Raw genomic sequence first — 19861 nt, 5'->3', positions numbered from 1 at the left:
GTTTTTTGTGTGAAAATAAAGTTCTTTCTTATCAAACTATAAGATAAATTATCGATACATATCAAAGAGATCAAAATAGATCCAACGTTAGATAATGAAATAAGTTTATTACTACGATCAACCACCGAAAATGATCATCTTATTTTTGTCACAACGAATTGAACATTGAACACACGCACTTTCAAATGACAAGATTAAGCTAGTATTTTCTTCAAAACAGATTAACCTATATGTATAATGCTATATACATTTACATATATGTTGCATCCGTAATAAGAAAAAAAACGGAAGAACAAACTCATCTTTCTCTTGAAACAAATACGCTCAACTAACACCTAACCCCTGACTTGAATTCATTGAGAAGTAAAAGTCTTACGTTGCCACTTCAGCTATGACCTGAGCAAGATCAAGGAAACCTGAGGAATTATGTCCCAGATCTCAAGCTTAAGGCATCAGTTTTACTGAATGCATCAGTTTTACTGAATCAATTCACAAGCATGTTTGACACCCCGAGGAAGCTCCTTCAGTCGTCCATTTATACACTTGGAGATGCAACTGAACAAGTTTCTTTGTTATGATGTTTCCTAATGTCAATTATTCTATACAAATTACCATTTAACGGTGTTCTCAATGATAAGCCTAAAATAATGGGGGAGGCATTTTACAAAGGGCATAATTTTTCGCATCATTCATGACAAAGGTGCATGCAAACAAATTTACATAATCCTATATAAATATTACACATTAAAAAAGAATAAACCAATCACACACTTTGTTCAGTCTCAGCAAACACATCAATGCACTGCATTGTGCATTATTAGTAGACTCCTGTCGAAGAAAGAAGTCAAAGGTACCTCCGAAAATAATAAGATAATTCTTGATCCTCGGTTTGAAGTCATCAAGTATCCAAGTCAGACACCTCAAGAACAGTACCATCAACAGGTGATGATATCCATGTCCAGCCCCAAGTCTATATGCAAACTCTGGCAGCAATTTTGGAACAGTAACATATTGAGTAGGGGTCAATGCAAATTTAGCAGGCATATAGAATAGAAAAATGACAGAGCTGAAGACATACCTGTAAATGAACCAAAAGCTGAAGACAATGGAAGAAATATCTGAAGACATTTTGCATTAGGATGGCATGGATTACATCTTTCTTCGCAACACTTTAACACATTTTATTAACTTGACATAACTTTCATAACGAATCTTTGATGTATACATACATTTTCCCAAAAAAATACAATGTTCAACCGTATACATGTCAGCAAAAAAGAATTATAACTACAAAGCTTATTTGCATGATTGTCTCCTATAACACAAGCAGGGGAGGCTGGGGGAGGGGGAGGGGGAGGGGGGGGGGGGAGAGAGAGAGAGAGAGAGAGAGAGAGAATTAAGTTAGCTTTGTTGTGACCTCAAAGGAAAGAAAAAGTATTCTACTTGTACATTACTACATTGCATGGAAAAAATTGCAGAATGGGTGCCCTAGCCAGGCTTTGTGTATTCAAGCAGCATATGTGGTGATCTGTAGATGTTTACCAATGTCCAATACAGAACTTCTTCCACTTCTAACTCGCCTTCAGCTCTTGCTGCATATATTCCTTCACAGATGTCGAGTAGCCTACAAAAGGCAGGTATATCATTTTTACTCCAAGCAAATATTGACAATAAAATGCATTCCAAAACTGTTTCAATTTGTTTGTAGTGTTACTATTTGAATTTTTGTTGCTGCTTGCTCAGTTTGTTTGCATAGGAAACAAAATATTAAAATGGAATCTGATAAAGATAGGTATTGAACTTTATCATTCTGAAGCATAAAGGTACACAAGAAACGGTGACAGAAAATTAGAGAGCTCATATCTGTGCATATGCCTGTGAAAACTTTTTAATTAGAACAGGTTTAGGACAAGTTCTCTCATACCACCACTATGAGCTAACAATGCTTGCTGCATGGTCTGAGCAGATGTTATCAGTTGTCACATCCAAGATGATAGCTGTGCAGCAATACAATGGCAGCACCAAAGACTAGTGAATACAGAAATGGCAGGAATGGCAGGACAACTAAAGACACATGGAAGTTATGGAAGCAAAGCTGCCATTGTGGACCATGCCATGATTTCCCACCACATTTGTTCAGTCGTGGCAGCCAACTTCATACACCATTGATCTCTCCCAAAGATTGCCTCAAGCACAACCACCTTATTAGAACACTGCTGAGTAATGCCCAACAGTAGTGGCAACAAGAAGCAAAAGTTTTACACATGATTTTGACAGAATGCAAGTGGGGAATGAAGGATTGAGAAACCAAATGACCAATTGGAGAATTAAATTAAATGATATCAATATCCATGAGGTTAACCTCATGATAGAAATCCTCCAAAATTCCTATAAAACAAGCAACTCCAAACAAATTTCATAATAATTGAAGTCCATTCCTCTGTTGGAAACGGTTTTATAGGAAACTTCACTACGAAGCGAATTTCATAAGAACTAAAGTTCAATCCTTTGTTCGCAAAAAGTGGATACCCGTCATCCTTTAGTTGGGAGTTGGTCTAGCTGGTCGTAACTTGCATATCTTTGGCGCAAATGTAAAAATGTAAAAGTTTAGCCCGGTGTTCACGGGCTAATGGTGTAGGCGTATGTGGGTGTGTGTGTGTGTTTGTACGCTGTGTATGGCTATTATGGCCTAACTCTCCTTCTCTTAATGCAATGCTATGCAGTCCTCCTGCATATTCGAGAAAAATAGGACAAGAATAAAGAAAGATGCAGGGGCAGTTGCACATTTCTTATTGTTTGCTTACCCAAATATTAGCATATTAAACGGGAATTTCAGAAGCAGTTGGACAGGACAAATTAATAAAATAAATAATGTCAATTACAGATAATTATTTCCCAAAGACCTAAGACCAAATGTCCCCACAAAATATTCAGAATACTTGGTTCAATTTTGTCCCTTTCTCCACTCTTGTTTAGTAGGTCCTCAAAGAGTTCATATCTCCAAAAAGAAAGAGTAAAACATTCACACATATATCTGATATACCTGTCACAAGATGGAAGGTTCTCATATGGTATTCTCATTCTCAAGTCTGAGCACTGCAGCCTAATAAATCTTGCAACAGCAAGAACAAAAGTAATGTATAAACTCCATATGCTAAATTTACTGAGTGTTTCGCCAATAATGCCCTCTGGACAGAAGAAAAGGAGATATATAAATTATCAGACTAAGTTTGAGGCAACACCAGAGATGAGTACAGGCTAAACATTATTTCATAATTGTGGTTGTTAAACAATCAGTATCTTCATACAATGTAAAATTATAAATATTTTTTTATTTTTTATCAGCTTTTAAAGATCATGGTACAGTTGGCAGGAAGTCACGACAAGGATAGATACATACGAGGTGTCTCCTCAGAAACAACTATGGCCATGGGACCATTCAGCCCTTGACAGCCTGCCAAATCTGACGGGTTTGTATCATAGAATGACCACCAAGAAGGAGTGCCATTATTTAATAGCAATTCACCACTTACTGAATCTATCTGCAGTTATGGATATAATAAAAGAATTTAGCTTCTGTTAGGGAAACGAAATGACACGCAGCTCTCTTGCGTAGTTGGAGAAAAGGGAAAGCTAACAAAAACTGTAAGTACATAACTTCAAACATACCGCTGCTTCTAATCGCCGGACTTCACCTGATCCAGTAACTCGAAAATACCTTGGGTAAGCATCAATTATACTGAAGCTGTTTGCAGTTCCATTAAGCACTTGTTTAACAGCATCTACACTTGGGCTATGTTCAATAGGGGATTCATATCGCACTAATTCCTTCCCTTTTGGTCTAGTTCTGAGAAAATCCCAATTTAAAATAAGTTCCATATTTCCAAAAAGCATCTCTCTCTCCTCAAGGGATTGGATAAATCTGCTTTGGACTGGAGGAGGTATCAACCACATTGTTGATGCATCAGGCTGGCAGCAAATGAGTTGAATGTCATCCACATTGTATGCCCCAAGGTAATCTAGAGGATCAACGTCATCATAGGCCTTCAAGTACTTCCAAGGTATTTTTTCACAAGCAGTAGTCTTAAACAAGGTTAATCTCCCACCAAGTGCCTTTATATCAATCTTAACACTTACATCAACAATGGGGTTGGCAATATTTGTAGGGTTACCACTACTATAAATCTGAAAATTCGGAAGAGAAAGGAGTGTCTTAAGACATTGCAAGAGCGTGTAGCGCTAGGTATATGATAACTGAGTTGTGCTAATCATTTGACTGAAAGAAAAGGGAAACAACATTAATGTTGGAAAATAGACTTTGGCTATTAGCAAAATAAGTTTGCACAATTGAATCATATATGGTAGAGAGAGGATGTTACAGAGGTATAGCCAGATAGCCTGTTTTCTGTATTTAGCAGAAAGTCATCTGTACTCAAGGGAAAGTAGATTTGATGAAAAAAATGGAGACAATCCTCTATGGTTTATTGAAATCACAAATGCAAAAAGTATCATGTTTACGCAACTTAAAAAAATAGGTAAGCACTTTGGAAAGGACAGCGTAATTATTGTGGAAGATTATAGTCACATACCAACATAGGAGCCCAAATAACACAAATAAGTACAAAGAATAAGCATATCCCACTGCAGAACTTTGTCATTTTTGTTTGTTTTTCTCCTTGACGATGATTCGCTCTATTCAAAATTGCATCACATTTCACAAGAAACAAGCTTGCATATATGTCCTCCAACTGTCCAGATCAGGAGAAGCATCATGTTGCAACATTTTATGCGGAATTGAGAACAATACTGTAAAGGACAAACAAATAAATACATTGACTATGATAACAAAAGTGAACGTAATTCCAGCTAGTGATTAAATCCAGATACCTTATAATATGTCATCGAATTTGTCCTCAAATATTTTTATTTCTTGAACATGCAAGAGAGCTGTGTATCATTATATTAAAGACGAAAGGGTAAAGAATCCCGATTACACCCACACCCACACACCCATAGGTTCACAAATTACAAATACGCCTGTTTCATACAAGAACAAACAACCTGGAATGATCTAGTCACTAGGGATAAGGGCCGACAATAAGGAGGTCTCTTTCACACCAGCCATCGGCCAAAGCTTATCAGCAAGTAACATGGCCCTGACCATATTGGCAGAAATACCATCAAAAGGCACATTGATCGTCTTGCTAAGCGCAGGCTTCCTCATCCAGCAGCATGTCCGCTTTGTGACCAGGCAGAGGAAAATATCCAGCATATCCTCATTTCTTGTGTGTTTGCTCGGGAAGCTTGGGCTTTAATTTTCCAGAGGGTCAACCTGATGACTAGCTCCTCAAGGGATGAATGATTGTTTCTCCAGCTGGTGGTGTTGTGCAATTAAAAGCGTTCAAAAAAATGAGCACAAGGTCTCAATAATCATCCTAGTTGCTTGGGAATTATGGAAGCATAGGAACGCTTGTGTGTTTGAGGGTGCTAGGCCTTGAAGTGCTGCTGCAATCGCTTGCCAATAAGTAGCATGTGGTGCCTGGCAGGGGCCTCCAAGTTGCATGAACTACTTGCTAGGTCGCTCGTCCTAGATCATTATGGGCTGAGTCTCTTTCTGTGGTCATGGTGGTGTGTACTCTTCTCTCCCATTGGGAGGGACTAACCCCCCCCCCCCCCCCCCTCTTTGTATACTATATCTTCTTAATGATGAAATGACATGCAGCTCTCTTGCATTGTTCCGTGAAAGTTCCAAATTTTGATTCCACCAATGCACCAAATGGAAAGGGGACACAATATACACATTTGCTCCTGAATGTCTTGTCTTTTGATGTTTAGCTATTTATAGTAGTCCTCTTTTTCATATATCTATATATATGCTAGTGTTTGGCTATAACATTTTATCTTCTAAATGTGGGCACCAGGAGATGAACACTGCTGACCATGCACCCAACAACTCTCCCAGCACACTAGAGGTGCTTCCCATGCCTTGACAAAGGTGCATTTACTGTTTTGTAAAGCTGACTTGTTCGCACAGTACTCACAGCACTACCAGTTATCAGCTCACTGGAATTTAGCAAATGGGCTATCAAAACCATGGATAAGATTCAAAGAGCTTTTCTGTGGACATTGCCTTGTTGCTGGGGACGAGTAAGGAGGTCAATTGATCTTGGTGGACTGGGAATACTTGATTTAGAAGTACTTGGTTGGGATCTGAAGATGAGATGGTTATGGCTAAAGAAGACACAACCTGTCCATGGGCTCTCCATGATATCCCTATGCATCCCAATTCGGTTGTGTTGTTTACCATCTGAATCACCTCAGTTATAGATGAAGGCGGTGGCAATTCGGGTGGCGGTGGACCCAGGTCTCCACCATGGCAATCCTGATCACCAGAGCACCGGGAAGTCGTCGTGCACAAGACCATGCAGGAGGTTGGTGGGGCCAACTGGCCAGTCCTCACTTGCACAGACTATGGCGAGTGAGCGGTGCTGATGAAGCTGAAGCTGCACGCATGGAAGCTGTGGCGCGCCATCGAGATTGGCACCGAGGACGAAGAAGAGGACTGTGCAGCAATGGAGGCGATCCTGTCTGCCGTGCTGCCAATGTAAAGTCGCTTGGGAGCAAGGGATCCATGAAGCTTTCTTGGGACACCCTCAAGGCCATGGGCGTCGGGTTGGACCATGCAAAAAAGGTGAAGGCACAACAGCTTCAGCAGGAGTATGAGGCGCTGGCATTTTGTGACATCAAGGTGGTGCAAGACTTCGCTCTACGGTTGCAGTCGCTGGTCAGCCAGCTAGCGGTGCTTGGCGTTGTCATTAGCGTCGAAGTCGTCCGCCAAGTACTTGCGGGTGGTGCCCACCAAGTACGCACAAATCGTGCTCTCTATTGAGATGTTGATTCACCTATCGACGCTCACTCTGGAGGACATGACAAGGCACCTGAAGACGGTCGAGGACTATGCGAAAACAAAGACGATGACGCCTGGTGGCAAACTACTACTGCTTTGCCTGGATGGGATGTGCGAGACTGGAGTAGGGTTACGGGACGGGTCTCTGAGTTGAACCTGTGTTTTGTGATGACATACCTTTCCTTTAGAAAGTATTTACCGGATTCGCCAGTAAACAAGAGAGGATCCAGGGAGAAACAAGTTTCGGGACAGACAATAGTGTGGAAGTAGGCAATTCAGCTCCCATCCGGATTACATGAATTTCGAGTTGGCAACTAACATCTCCACAAGCTCGAGCTCATAACGTATACGAATGGCGAATGGTTCGATTGAAGTTGAAGAAAAATACCTTCATCGCGTAGGAGAGAGATTGTTTTCATTTCGATTTTACGGCCTGGCAGAAATGCGTGTCCCTATCTAGTGATATCGTTGAGAGGGAGGCTGTGTTCAGCTTCTCACGGCGATAGAAAAGGGGATTGCGTACTCCTTCTCAGACATGAACTCGGAAAAGAGATTCGATTGAATGACAAGTGAACTAATTCCCGAAAGATCGAGTTTGAAGTCTCCGGCATTGCCGGTTGGAATTTTAGCTGACCGGAGAGTGGGTGGCTCATATGGGCGAGCGGTAGACTGGCAAAGGCTCCTCCAGGTCGTGCAGCTGTCCCTGGTGCAGGGAAGCACCGCGGCAAGACCCCACAAAAGATGAAGAAGGACAGCGGTGCTGCGACGCATCCTCTCGAAAAGGGCACTTGTCACAGGTGCAGGAAGACAGGCCATTGGGCCTGAGATTGCAATAATCCAAAGAAGGGAAGAAGGAGCAAGAGCATCTCACATAGGCAGATGATGATGAGCCGACTCTCCTGATGGTGTGTGCGTTGAACGATGTAGTCAAAGAGCCAAAGTCGAGGGTGGAGAAGAGCATCTCGCTCGACGAGTCGTGTGCCTAGGTTCACATTGGGAGGGTGGCGACCTGGAGCAGATGTGGTACTTGGACTCTAGGGCCAGCAACTTCATGACCGACGATAAGGAGGCATTTGTGGAGATAGACGGTGACGTGGGCGGCACCGCAAAGTTTGGCAACAGCTCGACGGTGGACATCCGCCAGATGTGTACTACATCTAAAGGTTGCGCTCGCATCATCAGCATCGCACAACTTGATGAGCTCGGGTGCCGAGTCCTCGTCGACAGCAGCATCCTACGCATCCGCAACCGCGAGCATGTCTCCTCGCCAAGGTAAAACGCTCCAAGAACCAGTTGTATATGCTCGATCTGAAGATTGTGCAACATGTGTCGCACGACAAGGCATGAGGAAGAGCCATGGTTGCCATGGTCGTTCGAGCACCTGAGCTTCAACGTGCTCAGGAAGATAGCACGGCAGCAGATGGTGCGCGAGCTCCCACACACCAAGCACGCTAATGGCGCGGAAGTAGATGATGTAGATGCATCAGGACTATATTATACACAATAAAGGAAGCATCAAGACTGCATTAGTGTTTAGCTGGTGATTTATTTGTGGGAGGTATTTTCCTCTTTTCTGCACTGTCCAGAGGTCCATATTCATGTCCCAAACTTCATTTCTTTGTTGACTTGCTGCTGGAAGCCTGGAATACCATAATTAGCAAGCAGCAACACTAATGCAGTCTTGATCTTGACACACCTTAACAGCAGCACTGCTGCAATAGCAAATAACTAACATTTAGCAGACCATAGCAGCCACATAGCCAGCATATTACATAACCAAAGTCCATGTCCTGGTTAAACAGGCACAAAAACAGAGTAACCAAACTGGTCGTCCATGTTTTTTGGTCGAGCTGGTCGGGTCGGACCTCCTAATCGAACACCTAGGACCGACTAGGACGACTAATCGTGATTAATCGCGATTAATTGGACGACCTAAAAACATTGGTGGTGGGTGATCGGGAAAGAAAGAGACAGCTGCAGATCAGATGGTGTCCGCGTTCGAAGGCTCAGGTGGCGGTGCAATAATCTGACATCGTGACAGCATGACAATCAACCATCACGGTGCAGCTGCCCGACGTTTAAATGGCAGTGGCCAGCAACCTGAACAGCAGCAGACCAGTGAGACGAGGACAAGCACAAGGTAGGACTGATTTGCTCCTTGACAGTGATGACAAAAACAATGGTGGCGCTGCCGCTAGTGGAGATCAATCTTCCCAGGGTGCGCTGGTGCGGAAGCGAGCGAGGCATAGGGCTAGGATGAACCTAGACTCATGATACCATATAAGAGGAATAGAATTGTGGAATAGTTGATTGTATTGCGAAGCCTCGTGGGCATATTAGGATATATTGCTTATGGGGTAACAAATCTCCCTTAGAGATAAGGCAAGCTAGTATCTAGAGATATCCCAATATACTATACTATAGCAGGGGCCAAACGCTCAAGCACATTTGACCATAGCCTTGTTGTGTGGTGTGGGTTGGCCTGGTGGTCGTCCTTAGTATTGTTCAATGAGTGATGCTTGAAAACCTGGACCTTTTAGGGTATGAGTCTCTGACTTCTTTTCATCATATAATGATATGTAGCTCTCCTGCGTGTTTGAGAAAAAAACTGTGTAAAGTGAACAACTAATGTAGTGACATTAAGGATTAATTCAACAGGTTAAGCATGCCTGCACTAGAATTTCTAGAAGTTAAATATTGGTCAAGCAGCTTTCGAGTCTTAAGCTGAATTCTCAAACCAAGAACCGTCTTGGCTATTGGAGATGTACATGTTGCATTAATTGAGCTTGGCCCATTGTGTCTAGCAATTAATCAAAGGAATTGCAGGGGCTGACAATAAGTGCTAAGTGGGAGTGAGATTAGTACCACATGGTACTCTCACTAAGAAGGTGCTCAACTTAAATAGGAAGCTTGTTGGTGCTCTTTTAGACAAGGTGAGAGGGAGAGATAGGGGCCACACGCGTGCGCTGCTGTACTATGCCGAGCCAAGGCGCGCCCGTGGCCCTGGCCTCGCCTAGCCCTAGCCGAACGTGATGAGATGGGCCACCTTTTGGACCCCGCCACGACGGTCACATAGTCAAAGCAACAGTCAAGAGGGGCACAACAGTTAAATTGGTGGGCGCGAAAGGGCAAAAAGGTAAAATCATGTGCGACTCTGTCAGATGCTGCAGCAGCTAGAGCAGACCAACCTTGAAATTACCTCTATGCCCCTATGAGAACCTAGGTTCATCCCCCCTTGGGCTGTGGCCTCTTAAAGGCAGCAGCACCCCCTTGTTCTACTAGAAGCCACACTTCATCTTCTTTCTCTCCACTATTTTCTTGAGCTTGTGCTGCTCTCTGCGATCTCTGCGTGCACAAGGGGCTTAGGCGAGTAGGCTTCCGAAGCTCCATCGACCATGGGTATGCCAACGATCAAGTTTTTGGGTAGCGCCTCCGCGCGACTCTAGCAGCTGCATTCTTCCCCGAGCGAACGACTACGTTGACGACCGATAGCTCATGGGACTACACTATGTACCTCTGCCCTGCAGATTGACTACTTTGAGCAAACCATCATGACCCATAACCGGTCTGGTGCCGGTGTTGGTACCAGTGTTTCCCCTGCCTACAGCTCGTGTTCCACTCAAGGGTACAAACTAAACTAATCTCTAGTGCATATGGCAATGTGTACTGTGATGTTGTGGTTAGGATTCACTACAACAAGGTTCGGTAGCACATCCGCATATGCAATGAATAGATTGCTCATGCTTGTGTCATGGTGTATGTGTTGTTGTATTTATGAAATAAAGCATGCCCCAAAATGACTAAATATTCAACAGTACTACCGATGTAGGACCTGATGCTGGCAGTGAGCTGTACATCATGGAGCAATTGTATGACTACAAGATGGTCGATGACCGATCTATAGTAGAATGGCTCATGAAATACATATGCTGGTTAAACAGCTTAAGAATAATGAGTGTGAGTTAACTGACAAATTTGTGGCTCGCAGTATTATCGCTAAGTTACCACCTATTTGGTCAGGCTTTGCCACTTCTCTAAAGCAAAGGAGGCAGGAGTTCAGTGTTACTGAAACTTAACATCTCAAAGGCTTTTGATTCGGTTGCTTGGCCCTTCTTACTTGAGGTCATGCAACACTTGGGTTTCGGACAAAAAATGGAGGGATAACATTAGTGGGCTGCTATGCTCCGGTAGCGCGTTGCGTCGACCTTTGCAGCGGTGCTGTGTTTGCTTAGCTTCAGCCGCTCCTCCATCAGAGTCGTGCATGGCTTGCAATCTGTCATGCCGCCGTGCTCCAATAGCTTCTCTGCATAGGCACGCTGGAACAGGGAGATGTGCTCCTTCCCCTGCCTCACCTCAATGCCGAGGTAGTAGGAGAGCATGCCGAGATCGCTCATCTTGAAGCGAGCTACCATCTCGCGTTTGAAGCGATCAATGTCCTCCGCTCGCGCTCCAGTGACGATCAAATCATCCACATACATGCAGACGACGAGCTCCTCCTTCCCCCGTCGCTGCGTTTAGAGCGCATGCTCTGTGGCGCAGCGATTGAACCCAAGCTCACCTAAGGTAGCATCGGCCAACATGTGCTGCTGACCTCCCACACCGTGCGCACAACGACCTCCTGTCGTGGCTGGGCAGCCCTAGCAGCACTGTTGCTGTCAGCTGTCTCCGAGCCAGGTGCCATCGCCGGCGGTTAGTTCGGCGACGCAGCTGTACGGCTCCGATACCACTTGTTGGTCCCTGGGATCCTGCCCAGGTAAGCAATTAGCTTACCAGCACACCCACACACTCACTCACTATGGCTGGAGGTAGAAGAAGGGGTTGAGCTCAAGCACACATACATAGCACAAGCACCAGCACTGGCCAGAGCTCTGCTCTTTGTTTTGAGGCAACTAAACTGGTTCAGGCTGGTCCCTTTACCGTCTATTTATAGCTGATAGAGACTACATAAAACAGCCCTAGTGGCTTTCGTAGAAATTAGACAAGACAAGGTTGACTGCTAGTCAAGTCTAGTCTACTCAACAATCCGACTTGGCTGCTAAGCCTTGCTAGCAAATTGCCCTGCAGCTGCTAGGAAATTGCACTGCAGTAGCAAAGAGTTTTGTCTGCAATTGCTTGCAGACTTTTCTGGACAGCAGCACATTATGTCTTACAGTGGGTCCTTTGCTTCATTACATAGATGTTTTTTTTATCCATAAAGACAGAAGGGCCCCCACTGTTTGCATTACATAAATGTGGACACATGTAGAGATAGAAATAAAGCTTTTTTAGCTATTTGTTATTTGCGATTTAATCACAAGACATGCTACTTCTAATGTCTGAGACTGCTAGGAAAATGTGGGAAGAAGAAACCTTGTATGGGTAATACTTAAAAGTAAGTTATGTACTACCCACCAACAGAATGATAAGAGCCTAAGACCAATGCTCGGCCGATCAATCGTCCTAGTCGGTCTGCTGCACTCGATTAGGCACTCTGTCTCGATCAGAGTGATCCGAAACTGGGTCATCTGATTAGTCGACAATTAATCACAATTAATCGTCCGACTACCTCGTTTTGGACAACTAAACAGGCAAACTGGTCTTGTGTTTTTGGCCCAAGCCCCTATACAAGTCCTGGTATGCACAGGAAGATTATAAAAACGGCCAGGCGAGCGACCGGGGTTGATTAGTGGACCTAGTCGACGATTAAACGGCGGCAAGAGTCAACTAGCCGATTTAATAATAATGGCTAAGACACATCTAGTGGTCTAACATACATTGATACGTCAATACTCGCTATGATAATTAACTATTTGTAACTGCACAAGAAAATTATTGACAGCGGATACATACCTTTAGCCAATCATACATTGTTAATGATGTGGTTGTGCAAGACCAATCAAGTACACACCGCAATTCATACAAAAATGGTAAAGCGCGATACAACCGGAAGCCCAAAAAATTCACTTGTGTAACTTTGGTAGTCAAGAACTGTCTATATACGTTGCTCTTGTTAGGAATACCATATCTGATCTGTAAAGCTTGCAGTGCTAGGGAAATTGATTTGGTAAGGTAGATCGCACGTAGTACAAGTCCTCCAACATCCCTATGAGCTAGCTCCATTCCCCAAGCATATTCAGTGACAGAATACGTGAAAAGCACAAGATTAAAAAGGTAGAAAACAACTTTGCCGGTAGCAAAGGACCAAAGATATATAATGCGGTCAACCACTATCAAGAAAAAGAGAACCTGCAAGAGGTACGGCAATCAATAAGGGAAGGACGTCATAAGATGAAACTTAACTAGAACAGTAAATTAGCTCACCATAAGGATGAAAACAAATTCTTTTGGGAACTGATCCTCCAGCTGGTAAACTTCCAAGAATTCGCTCTTATTTTTTAGGACAGATTGATAGAACATTGCAACAAGGAAGAAAACTGCCAAGTCAGCGCCAAAATAATATGCATAAAGATCAATCTCTCTTTTACCCCCACCAATCACCGAGACGATCGGGTAAGGAAAATTTATTTCTTCAAAAAATCCTGCTTTCTGTGATTCATGAATCTCTCTTTCTACATCAGCTGCTGGAGTGAGAGATTTGTGCCATCCCTTAGATTGGCACTCTACAGGAGCAGCATGAACAACTTCTAGTACAGCAAGAGCCATATTATAATTTTCTTTGCTTTTTTCAATACTTTGAATCCGGACTTTACTACAACAGTGGCAAGAGGAAGGCATGTTTGCCTGACATCTTTCTTCATGAGCAATAGCAAGCACCCTATTTATGGCAGACTCTATCCTCTCTGGCTGGATTCCATCTTCTGGCCAATTTCTTACCTCCATCGTAACTTGCACAAAATATGGAGGAGATTCAGCTCCATGTGTTAATGACATCCAATATCTAGATAAGCCTCTAACAATCATCCTTATGAGATTCATTACAGGTAAGTGCAAACTTTTTAGCTTCTCTCTCCAACTGTAAGCTATACAGTGTTTCTCTTCAATGTTGTTCATTGCACTAAGAAAGCTGAATTCTGTTACTGGAACCCATTCACCATCTTTGGCAGTGATCGAGCTCTGCAAGAGAGTGGATATATAGACTAAAAAGAGAGGCAATATGCTGACAACAAACGATGCTTTTATTTTATCATCAGGGAAACCTAATCTCTGAAGAAGAGGTAAATGTATATTCAAACCACAGTGCTGAATGATAATCTGATATATATACTGTGACAGAATGTTGAGCTCAGTGTAGATCAGAATGATGACCCAAAACAAGTAACTTGGGCCATAGTTCACACAAAGTGCATATAAGAAAAGTGCCCCAAGATAGGCCATGGATAGCAAACTAAAATTCCACAGGAAAACCAGAATAAAACAGCAATAGCAAACATAATCATAATTACTTCGCATCTGGTACCATATATACCGAAAAATCACACCAATTGGCATGCTTGATTTCATTTTAGTCCCTGAGGTATCTCGAACTGAATGTGTTCTTGGAAGCTGCCCATCTTGTGTTTCCCTCTGACTTTCAACATCATCATAGATGTCACTTTCTGCAGGATGCTCATTGGAGTGTGGCTCATCTGGATCAATGTTCAAAAAGCTAACAATATTTGTGACTGCCTGGTTCCCAAATGACTGAACTTGAGAAACACCATCACCAATCAATTGTACAGCTGATTTTAGTGGATTTTCCTTATATTGTCCCCTCGCCTTCTCCACTTTGGATAAATTACAATTAGCTTTGTCATCACTCTCCTCAACCTCAGTGATCTCAGGTGTCAAACCAATGGAATTTTTTCTAATGCCATCAGTGAGCACACATTCTTCACTTCTTCCCCTGATTGGTGATCTCATTGTATCAGATCCCTGGAACATCAAATCTGTCATGCTATGCTGTGTATCTGTTACAAATAATTCAAAGGACTGTGATGACTCTGTGCTTCCAATCTTATCTTGTTTTGTTGCTGAGACAATCTCATTATCTTCATGCGAGGTATTAGCAGCACTATTAAGTTTCACATTCCTCCTGCGCCTTAAGCCCTCATTGTGAGACGTATCATCTATTGGTGTGAAAGAGTTCATTCTGTTAAGTTGATTTTGCAAATTGTACATCTCAGACTTCATCCTCTCCACCTGCATATTCCGCTGACGTTTATGCTCCTCAGACCTGCGAAGATGATGCAGCTGCTCAGTTTTCTTTAAAGCTTTTTTTTCCTGCTCACGGACCATAGCACCAATTTGCTCTGCTTCAAGATATCTTGACACATAATCGAACTCGCTAGAGCTAAAGATGTATGACTGAACAGATACCAATAGGAAGATTACTATCTCAACAAAAGCTGATCGTGATGTTATCTTAAAACCATAGTCATACTTGTATAATCCAACTATTTCGTACAGGTAGTCAATTTGATCGCACTTGCCAGAGCTAAACTGCCCAACATAAGGAGATTGATAAGCAAGTGACAAAACAATGAGACCAAAATTATACATCCGTAGAAACTTGAAAATCTTATTCTTCTTCTTCAATATTTCAAGTCTCATTCTAAAGAAAACCAGAGCAAATCCAAGATATCCAAGGTGCAGAACATCATACTCTAGAGTACCAGTAATTGCAATTAATGCCAAAACTATGTCCAATAAATGGCAATAGGCATAAAGCCGCACATAGTCAAGGAATGTCCAAAAGCTTTTTGTTTCCAGTGAGAGGTCCCTCCATACTACTGCATTTTTCCTTTGGGACGTCATCTGGCGATATGTATCTGAATCTGAGAAGCTTGAAAAGTGGTCAGAGCGAAGCTTAAAAGAGGAAAATATAAACACAATGTAGTAGCTGATCAGCATTCGAGGATCATCAGCAATTATCCCTGGATCATGTTCATGTAGAAATAGTAAGTAAATATTCTGATGTACTGAACTATAATAAAACATTGAATAGCATCGAGTTACTGCAAGGAAAGACTAAATGACATACCAAGCCAGCATTTTGAGCAGTAGCCAAAGAAAATCCTTGAATTCTTCCAGCATTCATGGCAATGGACTTCAATGTCATTGATGCCATGAAACCAGGGTATCTCATCATTCCAAAGAGCAAAATATTCAAGTATTAAGACAGATGCAAACAGAAACACAAAAAGGGGCCACAATTTCTGGATTAGATCTCTGTTCATAAGAATGCATATGACGAGGCACATGATATAGAAGATCGATACAACATTCAACAGTGTAAAGCTTGCCAATAGTAACACAATCATGTTAATTTCCAGACCTCGCAGTTTGAAAAGATTTTCTATCCAGAATTTCATGTAACATTTGAATGTTGTCTTCTGGGTCTCGAATCTCTCTCTTTTAAGAAAGATAACCCTTTTCTTGTCCCACTTGTGGCTTTCTTTTGACAATCCCCAAATCTTCGCAAATGACGGTCTTTTGTCCTCATCTGAGCCTTCGATGACATTATCAACATACTCTGATTTCTGCTGAGTGCTGCCTGGACCCAGTGATAAACTTGAACTACTACCTATAAGACCTTGAACTTTAGAAAACAACAAAGTAAACCTATTAGATGAATGACTTTCTTCATTGATTATCACAGGACTATAAGGTGGATTGGAAGAGATAAAAAGCTGGCAGGGCTCTTCCCATTTACCCTTATGTACTAGAGATGTTGGCATCAAATCTAACCAATGGAAAACATTATACTGAATGGTGCAGGCCACAATCACCAAAACCTTTCCCCTAAGCCCGTATTCGACACCCCAAAACCCAGAATCATAGTATTTCAGACCAAGAAACACAGACAAACCATAGAAGTGCTGATCAGGACACATTTGTGCAGGTTTGCACACCATTTGATATAGATACTCAGATGCAGCAAGCAAACCAGTGTAGACAAGGTAAACCTTGGAAGGAATTCGAGAAACTTTTGGTAACGTAGAAAACACAATGAGGCCTAACAGGTAAATTAGGCCAGATAAACTGATTGATGATAGGCAAGCATAAAAGCCACAAACTGATAATATCTTGTCGCTGTGCCAAATTAGAAACCTTCTTAGGAACCCCAGAAGTCCAGATTCTGAAGCATCAGATACACCAAAGTTCTTGTCACTGTTTTGTCTTCGTTCATAACTGTATAGTTGCATTACTACTAGAATGGCCAATGATTGCCAAACATTTTCCAACAAAGAAGCTTCAGGGTCAAATCCCAGATCAGGGTATAGTTTAACGAACTTTGAGACTGATTCTGCAAAGATCGGTGAAACACTCAGGCTGTAGGTAAAAATAAAAACCACTGCAGCATATACTTTTAGAGGAAACCACAGTCGCCTTTTTGCCTTCTCCACAAGCTGCCTTCCAATAATCCAAAATAGAAGGAAAAATAGGTAACCAAATGATATATAATTAGGGGTCACCAAGTATAGAGTCAAAAGAATTGTGACAAAAGCCACATAAGTTCCATATGAGCGGTACACCGAGAGAAATTTCTGACCGATTTTACCGAGATATGATGCAATTTTTTTCTCTGCAAAACAGAAGAAAAGGTAAACAACATGTTCTGGGTTTTCTAAAAATGGGACTACTTTCCTAGTATTGAAATCTGCATGTTAACAGACCACAATAACAGAAAGTTAAAAGGCAGACACCCTAGGTACTCGTACGTGCATCCTGCTTGGATTACTGCTTGATAAAAGAAGCTACGGAGATGTACAATTGTAGCAAACAAAACTAGCTTGAAGTTTCTTGATTTTAGAACAAAGAATAGTAAAATGGAACTGAAACATAAACATCTTCCAAATTTTTAATAAACGTTTGCTGAAATATAGTTCCTCTACTATGCCAACATAGTTATCAAAATAAGAACTATACTAATGCAATAGATATTATAAAGTGAGTACACAAAAGGAAGAGTTCTCATGTGACAGAAGTCCAAGACTACTCTGATAAACAAAGATATGTAATTAGCAATGAAACCAGTGGCAGAGGCAAACCACCTACATTTATAGGAAAACACATTAAAGCGCCACCCAGAGATATAATATTTTTTACTCGAATACGCAGGAGAGCTGTGTATCATTGCATTAAGAAGAGAACTCAGAGTCAAATGTTTTCAAGGCAGTAAGGCGAGGGGTGGCGACTGACTACTGCCTTACGCTTAAGCGACTAAGGCATGAGGCGAGGCGACGCCTTAACAGCTTAAGGAAAACTTTAAAAAGCAGCTTAAAGCAGTAGATATTTAAGAAAAACGAAAAGGAAAAATGAAAAAGAAAGGAGAAGGAGCAAGCAGTAGCCTGGCCCAGCCCACCAGGCAGCCCATATATGCCTGTAGCCTCCCTCCCTCCCTCCTCCACTACCACTCCGCCTCCGCCCCTCTCTGTCTCTTGCTTCCCTCTCTCCTCCAGATGACCAATTGTGCTGCTCTGCTTGCGGGATGTTGTAGGATATTGCAGGCCAGCACCGATTGGGGAAGATGGCCGCAGCCCGCACAGGCGAGCTGCGGCTTCTTGTTCTCCTCACGCTCTCCCTTTCACGGGTGTGGAATCTCCTGCGTGCCCGCTCTCTCCCTCCCACTCTCCCGCTCACTGGTGTGGAAGCTAAGGCGAGTCGTCTGCTGTGGCATCTTGCATGCAGCGCCTTGGCGCTTAAGCGACGCCTAAGCGTCGATTAAGCAACACCATGAAAACATTGCTCAGAGTACAACAGAGATAAAAACACACCCCATACACACACAGACTAATCATTGCAATAAGAATAAGAGAACTCAGAGTACAACACGCCCAGAGACATCCTATCTGTTAGAATATAATTATAACAGCCCATATTGGGCTTACGGCCCATTGGCCTTGTACTCCTAGTCCGACTTGTATTAGTACCACATTGTAACTTGTAGATGTACTGCAAGCCTTCCTGGCTATATAATGGTCACCCCCCCTGATTAGGGTTTGCGGTGTTTCTCTACATCTTTACATGGTATCACAAGTTTAGGGCCCCAATCCTAGGTTTCCTTCCCTACTTCCGCCTCCTCTGCGCCCTAGGGCGTCACCACCGCTCCGGGGCGCCGCCTCCAGGTCGCGCGCCCCTCAGGCCGCCGCTCCCCACGCCGCAGCCCAGGCCGCGCCTCCCAGGCCGCCGCCCCCCCAGGTTGCCGCAGTCCGCCGCAGCCCAGGCCACGCGCCTCCCAGGCCGCCCCCTCCCCCCAGGTCGCCGCTCCAGGCCGCGCGCCTCACCAGGGCCGTCGTCTACAAGCCGCGATCATCATGTCGACTTCGTCGTCGGCTTCTTCCACCATCTCTAGCGCCGTTGGTGCCCAGACAGCTAGCGCGCTGGGGGACGTTGTCGCTCCTCCCTTCCATTGCCTACGCCTCTGTCAACGTGAAGCAGCACGTCCAGATCGCCCTCAGCCTCGAGTGCCCCAACTTCTCCAAGTGGAAGGCGTTCTTCACCGCTCTCTACGCCAAGTACGGGCTGCTCGGTCACATCGATGGCACGGAGGACGCGCGGCCGGCTGACCCCACGTGGTCTCACCCTGATGCTTGTATCCGTGGCTGGATGTACGGCTCCATCGATGATCAGGTTCTCGACCGCGCCATGGAACCTGATCAGGATGCGCGTGCCTTGTTCGTCTCCGTCGAAGCCCTGTTCCAAGCGAACAAGGAGTCTCGCGCTGTCGTTCTCGGGTAGGAATTCCACAGCATGTCCCAGGGCGATCTCTCCGTCGATGCCTACGCCCAGTGGACGAAGCACACCGCTGATGCCCTTCGGGAAGTCGGCCACACCATCTCCCTGGGGCAACTTGTGCTCAATCTGCTACGTGGCCTCAACGCTCACTTCGCCAACACCGCCGACATCATCGACAACACAACGCCGCTGCCCGACTTCAAGGCTGCCACCAACATGCTTCGCGTCAAGGAACTTCGCCTTCGCCTTGGCAACGAAGGCAAGGAGACCTCCGCTTCAGCCCCTGCTGCGTCCACT

The 19861-nt window shown here is 43.7% G+C and overlaps 1 protein-coding gene across 5 annotated transcripts in view; it reads right to left on the bottom strand.

The window, feature by feature from the left end:
* The window catches only part of LOC8069573 (piezo-type mechanosensitive ion channel homolog), a 62589-nt gene continuing 43271 nt past the window's right edge, over positions 544–19861 (bottom strand). For 3 of the 5 annotated variants that reach the window (XR_002450837.1, XR_002450838.1, XR_002450840.1), the window contains 9 exons: positions 15867–17411; positions 13208–15759; positions 12737–13132; positions 4590–4748; positions 3670–4185; positions 3401–3542; positions 3044–3188; positions 1079–1624; positions 544–983 (listed from right to left, as the gene is read on the bottom strand). Coding sequence is in view for 1 of the 5 variants with exons in the window: in XM_021455505.1 (XP_021311180.1) it covers positions 1489–1624; positions 3044–3188; positions 3401–3542; positions 3670–4185; positions 4590–4748; positions 12737–13132; positions 13208–15759; positions 15867–17411 (5591 nt within the window). In the remaining 4 variants the exon portion in view is untranslated. Of the gene's footprint in view, positions 1625–3043; positions 3189–3400; positions 3543–3669; positions 4186–4589; positions 4807–12736; positions 13133–13207; positions 15760–15866; positions 17412–19861 lie in introns of those variants that run through there. The other 2 variants (XM_021455505.1, XR_002450839.1) reach the window with 2 other exon arrangements.

This window comes from Sorghum bicolor, chromosome 3, assembly GCF_000003195.3.
Source record: "Sorghum bicolor cultivar BTx623 chromosome 3, Sorghum_bicolor_NCBIv3, whole genome shotgun sequence".
NCBI classification, from domain to species: Eukaryota; Viridiplantae; Streptophyta; class Magnoliopsida; order Poales; family Poaceae; genus Sorghum; species Sorghum bicolor.
Note: the sequence above shows the minus strand (reverse complement) of the source record. Positions and strands in the feature narration are given on the sequence as shown.